The sequence below is a fragment of the Pristiophorus japonicus genome, chromosome 3 (assembly GCF_044704955.1).
Source record: "Pristiophorus japonicus isolate sPriJap1 chromosome 3, sPriJap1.hap1, whole genome shotgun sequence".
NCBI lineage: Eukaryota > Metazoa > Chordata > Chondrichthyes > Pristiophoridae > Pristiophorus > Pristiophorus japonicus.
Genome location: NC_091979.1, coordinates 74,881,369 through 74,891,026, shown reverse-complemented (window position 1 = coordinate 74,891,026; position 9,658 = coordinate 74,881,369). Strand labels below are relative to the sequence as shown.

The window sequence follows — 9,658 nt, the reverse complement described above, 5'->3', positions numbered from 1 at the left end:
TATTTACTCTATCAAAACTCTTCATAATTTTAAACATATCTATTACATTTCCCCTTAATCTTTTCTGCTCTAAGAACAATCTCATCTTTTCTTGTCTCTCCACGTAACTGAGGTCCCTCATAGCTGATATCATTCTAGTAAATCTCTCTGCAACCTCTCCAAGGCCTTGGCATGTTTTCTAATGTGTGATGCCCAGAATTGGATGCAATACTCCAGCTGAGGCCTAACCAGTGCTTTTTAGAGGTTCTGCATAATGTCATTGCTTTTGTATTCTATGCCTCTATTTCTAAAACCAAGGATTCCATATGTTTTTTTTAAATTTTATCAACTTGTCCTGCCACCTTCTAAGATTTGTGTATGTGATTCTCCAGATCTCTCTGTTCCTTTTTAAAATTATAAAATTTAGTAGCATTTTGGGCTGTGCTCGCTAATTATTGAATTGAGGCTGTAAGGGTAGCTTTTTTGGGGATGCAGGAGCAAGTGATGTCTTAACAAATATTGTTTATACGAATTATGAAGCTAAACATTCTTATTTGGTTCATGACTCTGCTAATCAAATCAGGTCTGTACCACACATAGGCCACAATTTCCTCTACCTCGACGGGTTCGGTGCGGCTGGGATCAGTGGCGGGTCCCGGCCTCGCTGCTGCCTCCAGCCCGCTCTCTGAAATGATTTTTACTCTGATTGGGCTTGGACTATGACCCCTGGTTCTGGACTTCCCCAACATCAGGAACATTCTTCCTGCATCTAACCTGTCCAATCCCGTCAGAATGTTATATGTTTGTATGAGATCCCCTCTCATTCTTCTAAATTCCAGTGAATATAAGCCTAGTTGATCCAGTCTTTCTTCATATGTCAGTTCTGCCATCCTGCCCTGTGCGTTTCCCAGCCAATTGAAGGAGGCGAGCCTGATGATGTCACTTGATGATGTGTCATAGAAACATAGAAAATAGTTGCAGGATTCAGCCATTCGGCCCTTCAAGCCTGCACCACCATTCAATATGATCATGGCTGATCATGCAACTTCAGTACCCCATTCCTGCTTTCTCTCTGTACTCCTTGATCCCTTTAGCCATAAGGACCACATCTAACTCCCTTTCGAATATATCTCATGAACTGGCCTCAACAACTTTCTGAGGTAGAGAATTCCACAGGTTCACAATTCTCTGAGTGAAAACGTTTCTCCTCATCTCAGAGCTAAATGGCCTACCCCTTATCCTTAGACTGTGACCCCTGGTTCTGGACTTCCCCAACATCGGAAACATTCTTCCTGCATCTAACCTGTCCAATCCCATCAGAATGTTATATGTTTGTATGAGATCCCCTCTCATTCTTCTAAATTCCAGTGAATATAAGCCTAGTCGGTCCAATCTTTCTTCATATATCATTTCTGTCATCCCGGGAATCAGTCTAAATCGCTGCACTCCCTCAATAGCAAAAATGTCCTTCCTTGGATTAGGAGACCAAAACTGTACACAACATTCAAGGTGTGGTCTCATCAAGGCCCTGTACAACTGCAGTGAGACCTCCCTACTCTTATACTCAAATCCTCTCGCTATGAAGGCCAACATGCCATTTGCCTTCTTCACCGCCTGCTGTACCTGCATGCCAACTTTCAATGACTGATGTACCATGACACCTAGGTCTCATTGCACCTCCCCTTTTCCTAATTATCAGACGGTTTCCTTAAAGGGACCATGCACAAATTAATTTTGGCAGTTGTGCTGTCAGTGTTCTTCAGCATTGAGGTGCTGCAAATACTGACAAGCACAGAGGTGCATTGCTGCATCTAGGCTCTCCCATGACTCCCATGACTCTCCCATGACTCCCTCCATATGCTTATGAAGGGAGTCACAGCACACAGGCAGGTTCTCTTCCCTTCCCATGGGCAGAAGAAACCTCCCCAGGAGACCAATGCAGCCTGGTTGTACATTACACAGGAGGACCAGGCTGCAGTGGTGCAAACCTTTCAATAATCATGAAATGTTGCTGCAAAGCCACACCCAAACTCATCCTGCTGTGACACTCATCACATCCCCATCACTCTGCCTTCCCTGCCCTACTCCTGTACATCCTTACACTAACTTACCTTGCACCTCCACCCATCCCTCTCTATCTACATTATCACTTTCCCATCTAACTAGTCACCCCTCACACTCACCCTTATCCTAGTCTAATCATACCAACTAACAACACAAAAGGGTAGGCACTTTGGGTCTTTTAGCCAATGTTCATGTAAAGTTTCTGTTAATGTGCTGTCAAACATTGAAATCTTTATTTTCAACACTTTGCATTCTTCGACAGATTTGTGTGCACCTTTGGAAGTGGCTTAGTGAGTTGTAGTGAATGGTGAGACAAAACGGTATCTCCCCACAATGATGATGAATGCAAAAGGAATGGCTTTGTATTATAGGGATACTTTATGGTGTTGGTGTCGGGAGGTGCCAATATGGCGCATCATGTGGCAGCCAGGGTGTACAGCATCGTAAAGTAAATCTGGCCATGGTGAGGCCATCCCTGGCCTCCCGGGCAGCAATGTGGTCATCTGCTGATGCCCTGTGTCCTATGCAGCATCAGTTGATTGTGGAGAAAGTTGGTGGTGTTGTTGGTGCTTCTGGTGTGCCTGGTGAAGCTGGTGTTGGGGCTGATTGTGGTGAGATTCTGAGGACCAAGGTGTGATAGTTTTAAGGGCATTGATGCCAATGTAATAGATGGCAGGTAAACTTGAGATGACAGAAGCAATCTGTCAATGGTGAGAGAGGTTGTTCCAATGAGGTGACACTAGATAGAGAGTTTGCTTCAAACACTTGCAACCTGCATAAAGCTCAATCTGTCTTCCAAATGCAGTAAGCAACAGCTTTTGATCTTGGAAAATGAATAGCTGTGAGATGGGAGCTTTATTAGCAGAATTGCCACTGTTAAGTAAAGAAGTGAATTCATGGTCACACAACTCTTGACGTCCTTTCCTGACGTGATCCCCGAGCAGGATATATCCCATGGACAATCTGGTAAAATGGTAAGTTCAGCTCAAAATTATTTTTAACAGGCTCTTAACAAGGTCATAATAACCCAAGTTGCCTCCCCCACCGCTGCGTGTTGGGTCTGTTCAGTCTTGACAGACCTGACATCTGGGAAAGTAGCATAGTAGTGGTTTGACAGCGGTGTCCTGATCCTCTGTCAGAAAAAAAAAATCCCACCCGATCCACCACCGTTGGACCCCTGGAAAATCTCGGCCATGGTGTCATTCCTAGATTTATGTATACATGTAGCAGAATAGAACTTGTACAAAGCAGAATTGATAGAGAGCACCTTTCACAACAAAGCACTTTACAGCCAATTATGTACTTTTGAAATGTTGTCACTGTTTCTGTGTAGGGGAACACACAGTAACGCAGCCACAAACAGCAATCTGATAATGACCAGATAATCTGTTTTTGTGATGTGATGTCCGCCAAGACACCGGAGGAATTCTCATGCTCTTCTTCAAAGTCTGCAATAGAATCTTTTACATCCATGTGTAAGGGAAATAGAGCCTTGGTTAAACATCTTACCCAAATGGACCATCATCATTAAATGACAGCACCTCTGAAAGTGCAGCACTCCCTCAATACTGCATTGAAGTGTCAGCCTACATTATATGCTCCAATTTCTGGAGTGACCACAACCGTTTGACTTGGGAGGCAACAGTGCTACCATTGATCCAAGTCTAAAATCAGTCGTATAACTAACCACTCGTTAGTAGCTATGGTAAATACATTGCTCATAATATAGCTGCTGTACATAATCTTGTCTCCGTGAATTATACTGCCTCTGACTCAATGGATTTATTATCAAGATATGATAAGTGTACATATTTAGGGCCGTAATTACCTTATACTCTGTCAGCTAGGAATTTAGGATTCTTTTTGGAGACTGAACTGTGTAAAGGGAATCATTCGAGTCGTGATCTGATCTCTTCTGTAACAGGTATGGTTCTGCAGATGATAAGTAATTGAATACAGAATTTCCAGCAAGGGGGTGAGCTGCATCAGCTGGTGATTACAGGACGGGAAGGAATGAGAGTTATTTGCGGCATTAGAGTGTGAAATATAAATAGTTAAACTAACATTATAACAAATTATTAAAGTATACTCTTTGGCTCAATTAAAGTAGGAAATTAATCTGTTCCTATATTTGAACAAATAACGTAATGATCTGCAGTCCAACATTGGTCGTATAAATGTCGTTTATTCTATAGATTACAATCTCCATGTATGGTCATAACATCGAATAATTCTGAAATACTATGAAAAGAATAACTAATATTGTCTATAAAATTATTTCTTGCAGTCGCAGAATGAGAAATAGTGAATGTTAATATGTATTTGTAATGTGCATATGCGCATTAGAAATAAAACTGCAAAAACTGGAAATCTAAGATAAAAACAGAAGCTGTTGGAAATGTATAGCAGTACCACTCGGCCGCTTGAAAGAGAAAATACGAATATTGCGTGTATACCCTTCATCAGACCTGAAGACTAAAAGATAAACAAGCATTTTAGTAAGGTGGGGGGAAAGGGGGTGTAGAGAAAGGAATCATCAGATAAACCAATCAGAGAAGGATTTAATAGGTTGCATGATCTGATGTACAATTCATAGAAACATAGAAACATAGAAAATAGGTGCAGGAGTAGGCCATTCGGCCCTTCTAGCCTGAGTTCATGGCTGAACATGCAACTTCAGTACCCCATTCCTGCTTTCTCACCATACCCCTTGATTCCCCTAGTAGTAAGGACTTCATCTAACTCCTTTTTGAATATATTTAGTGAATTGGCCTCAACAACTTTCTGTGGTAGAGAATTCCACAGGTTCACCACTCTCTGGGTGAAGAAATTCCTCCTCATCTCGGTCCTAAATGGCTTCCCCCTTATCCTTAGACTGTGTCCCCTGGTTCTGGACTTCCCCAACATTGGGAACATTCTTCCTGCATCTAACCTGTCTAACCCCGTCAGAATTTTAAACGTTTCTATGAGGTCCCCTCTCATTCTTCTGAACTCCAGTGAATACAAGCCCAGTTCTGCCTTACTGATGCAGAGCCATGTACAGAAGTAGTTTTGATTATGGGTAAGAGGCCGCATCTGCAAATTTACCAGTTACCAGCTTCAACAGTCAATGGAGCACAAAGAATAAATAGTATTTATACCAGTTAACAGCCTGTAAAATGAGTAGAATGCAGCCAGCAGTTCAGAGCAGACACTAGAGAAAATAAAGCGAAGCAGTAACTCAGATTTAGGAGGCAAACGTGAATCTTCAATCATTTAAACACCTGACCCACAGTGGCAAACTCCAACCATTTTAGTTTAAGATCAATGTTTTCCAATAGTAACATAAATAATTATTATAAATAATGAAGTAATGTATACCCAGATAAACTATCGCAATTTGATTAGCAATGGTACAATTTACAGGTGTATGATAATACAATATATTAAAAGGTTGCTATTTTGTATCTGCGTAACTTAAACTCTCATATTAAAAGCAACTGGATGTGTGACTATGGACTGGATGAGGCTCAGCTGTGAACACCTCACCCCTCACTATGCAAAAGCCTGCTGATACCGGCAAGGCTCAGGCATGAATGATCAGTTGAGGTCAAATATCAGTGGACAGTAGGCAGCACTGATAGCTCATAAAAGAGTCAACACCTCCAGGAGAGATGGGGATGGAGAACTGTGTGTGGTGGAAGGGCAGACAGTAGATTTGTCCTGGAATTATTTTACAAAACATCCTACAATTTCAGTATTGCGTCAGAGCAGTAAATTTACTAAACCGTGACCATAAACCAACTATCCATTTAAAAACGATCATATTATCAATAAAATACTACTTTAACATTATCTCAGCCTATCTACTAAGAGCACATTTATATTCTAGGCGTATGAAACAAAAGAATTGTATACATCAATACACAAAAAAGATTTACAGTTCACTCAGTTTTAAAGCTGCAATTATTCCATCATTTATTAAAATACCAACTTCTTGAAAATATAACTAAGAATATTATATCATTTTAAACAGCGACAATATCTTATATAATAAAATAGCGATGTGTTTTATTTGGGATTGTTTGAATAATATAGCCCGGGAGGTGAAAGATGTTAGTGTCCATGTATGGGCGAATACGCTTTCATTGTAAAGTTAGCTACAGTCGGTAATTCTGTTCCTCGAAGGGGATCCCCCCCCCCCCCCCACCCCGACATCACATTTAATTTAACGAGACTTTTCGAAATAATAATTAAATCGAGTATTGCAACAACTCACGGTAAAATAGCTGGTTTGATATGTTTTTATAATTCAGACTTGAGATCTCTAACCTTTATAATCAGAGATTAAACATAATTAAGTATTGGGCGTGTTTTATCAGTTACAAGGGCGGAATGGTACTGTTGTTCAGTGACTTCAGGACACCGCCAAAGGGCAGATTCATCCGTTTACATCTAATCTTTTATCGCTGCTTTATGAATAAATATCTGAAAGCGTTGTTGTAATTCTTGTTGAAAGATGTGTAGATGAGAGGATTGAAGAAGGAATTGGAGTAACCGAGCCAGACAAATATACTTTTCCAGGCAGGGGGGATGTTGCAAGAGCACAGAGGACTGATAAGTTCCGTGATGAAGAACGGGGTCCAGCACAGGACAAATACCCCGATCAGGATCCCCACCATCACCGCTGCTTTCTTTTCCTTCTGCTGACGCCAAGCTTCTCCGTCCGCCTGGAAGGTCAGGGCAGCGTGGCGGACCGCACACTCCATCTGGGGCTGGTGACTGGCTTCTTTCACCTACAACAAGGTTCACAAATTAAAAACATCATCCGCAGGGAGCAGGACACAAAACTTCTGCGCTCAATGTTCAAATCTCACTGAATACTGTACCCGAATATCATTATTACTTAAATAATAACCCCTGGAGGTGTTGACTCTTTTATGAGCTATCAGTGCTGCCTACTGTCCGTTGATATTTGACCCCGGCTGATCATTCATAATACTAACCATTTAAGCCATCCGTATGGTGTATGTTGTCACTATATTACCATTCAGAAATCCATTTGCCTGTTTGTACCTATGTAATTCTAATGCCCTGTCCTCGTAACACTGTACTTCAAGAGAACGGAAACCAACGTGTAAAGGACTGGGGTTAAGGGTTACGAATTATTAAAAATGATTGAGATCTGCATTCTAGGCTCAGCACCACTTTCCCAACCGAGGGACTTAATATCAGAGAGAAAGACCAATGACAAGTATAAATTCAGATCATGTAACACATTGTGAGAGTTATTGGGCCACTACTCTCTTCTAGGGCAGAATAAATCATTGCAACATTCAGAGTTGTCCGGAAACACACGGCTCTTGCTGCGTTATTCCACCACTATCATATCACGCCACCAACTCGCCGACTGATGCAGGCTGCTCCGTCTGCCTTTTCATCACCCCGGTCAAGTTGCTGACTCCGCGACCCTGCTTGTTTTCGGATAGGGAATAACCCAAACGAGAGCCTTGTCCGCTAACCCCTTCTCCCTTCAGCACAACTTTATTTATCCGGTTGCACATACTGTGCGCGTCTCACGCCCAGTCCCCTGTCCACAGTCACAGCGCCTGCCGGTCACTCGGTCAGCTCAGTGAACCTGTGACTGAAGCTCACTTTGAAGCGCTCTCGAGACCTGACCTCTGATTTTATCTTGTGAGAATCTCGACAGCAGTTCGACCATTCGGCATTTTAAAATCTATTCCAAGAACTTTACTTTTAGAATTGGGAAAGAGAGCGCGAGGTAAAAATCCGTGAAAGTGTAAACTGTGGATAAGTTTGCCAGGTTAATGATACGCATGTTTTCCGGTTCGTTTTTTTATAGTTTTTATATAAAAATAGTTTAAATTGTACCGATATTGCACTTTGAAAATAATATGCGCTTGTTTTTGACCTGATTCTATTGCCCGAGTTTAACATTCAATTATTTGAAAGAATGCTGCGACTGAGAGGAAAGTCCCAGCACCTGCCCTCGGGGTTTGGGAAGTTTTAAGAAGCTCCAGAAGCCACATTGCCGTCTGCTTTCAGCCTCCCTGTCTGTGTTCATCATTAGCTGTCATTTCGCACCAGTTAAAACGTGACGATTTCACACCAACAAATCCAAAATACACTTCGATAGGTGTTATAGACATATATGGACGAGCATTGTGAGGCTTTTAAGATTGCACTAGAAGAAATATTTTACCAAAATATATTTGAATGATCGTTCTAATGGTGTAATCTGGCTAACCGGGTGACAGGAAGGACAGACCCGTGCGTTTGTTAGAGAAGTACTGACAGGAGGTGCCTTTATGGTCGATGGATATCATCGCTGCTGGATGTGGGTCTGCACATGAGAGATCTGATCGTTTTGGAAGAGCGGCAAAGACACAAACACTTTTACCTGCAGTATTTCGGCCATGGGGACAACAGCATTCCTCCTGCGGCTCCCTATCCTGAACTTGGCAGCCTTATAGATTTTCCAATAGACGAACAAAACCACGCATAGAGGCAGGTAGAAGGCCCCAAAGGTGGAAAAGACGGTATAGGAGGGCTCCTGGCTGACGTGGCAGTTCTCTTTGTCGGCGGAGTACACTTCTCCCCATCCAAAAAAGGGAGAGATTGAAATGACAGCGGAAAGCGCCCAAGTCAGGACGATCATGATATTGGAGATCCTCTTTCTGGTCTTTAGCGTGTACTCGAGGTGCCTGGTGATGGACCAGAACCTGTCCAGGGCGATGGCAGTAACGTTCCAGATACTTGCCGTGCAGCAGAGGACATCGAAGGAAATCCAGACATAGCAGAGGAACCTGCCCAAAGCCCAGCGCCCTCCCAGCAGCTCGTTTACCAGGCTGAGCGGCATCACCAAGGCGGCCACCATCACATCAGAGACGGCCATGGAGGCCACCAGGTTATGCGGGACTCGGTGGAAGGTCTTCACTCTCAGGATAGTTACCAAGACCAGCAAGTTCCACACGAAGGTGGCGATGGTGAGAAGGGCCAACAGAGTCACGATCAGGATACGAAAGGCAGTAAAAGATTCCCACTTCAGTCTGCTGCCCTCCGAGCTTTCATTGAGGAACACGGATCTGTTGATGCACATGATTCACAGCTTTACCTTGCTAAACAAATGCACATTCTAGGATAGTTCAATTCCGCATATAAACATCCGATTGAAATAATACGCAATTTAACTTCATTCCCAACAACCTGCAGTAATAAAATGCCCTCTTTCAGCGAGTTGAGTTTATATATCCCGCCACAGCAAATTAATGCCCTACATTTTATATATTTTATTTTATATATCTTGCATGGTTTTCAACTTGGTCAAACACGACCAGTGAATCCTGGATTTTTCAGTTGGCGCATCTATTTACCAAACAGTAAGAGAGCGAGCTTCTTTAGTATTACCACTTCAAAGCTCTGCCAAGAAGCTTACACCTGATGCTCAGCGGAGCACCGCCGCTCTATGCAAATATCCTTCAAGTACTGAGCAATTTGCGACTAAAACGCGCCGCGTGATGACCCTGTTGACGAGGCACAGAAATAGAAGAAACCTGCTCCCAAAAAGAGATACGGAGTTTTGAGATCACCTTGTGTCCGTATCTAACTCTTTACA

At 42.6% G+C, this 9,658-nt stretch overlaps 1 protein-coding gene across 1 annotated transcript; it reads right to left on the bottom strand.

Annotated features, from left to right (window-relative positions):
- Positions 1-6,485: 6,485 nt before the first annotated feature.
- Positions 6,486-9,142, bottom strand: LOC139254013 (5-hydroxytryptamine receptor 5A-like). Its single transcript, XM_070873610.1, has 2 exons — positions 8,444-9,142; positions 6,486-6,818 (listed from the first exon to the last, which is right to left on the bottom strand). Exons 1-2 carry the CDS (start codon positions 9,140-9,142, stop codon positions 6,486-6,488), a joined length of 1,032 nt encoding a protein of 343 aa, XP_070729711.1.
- Positions 9,143-9,658: the final 516 nt, after the last annotated feature.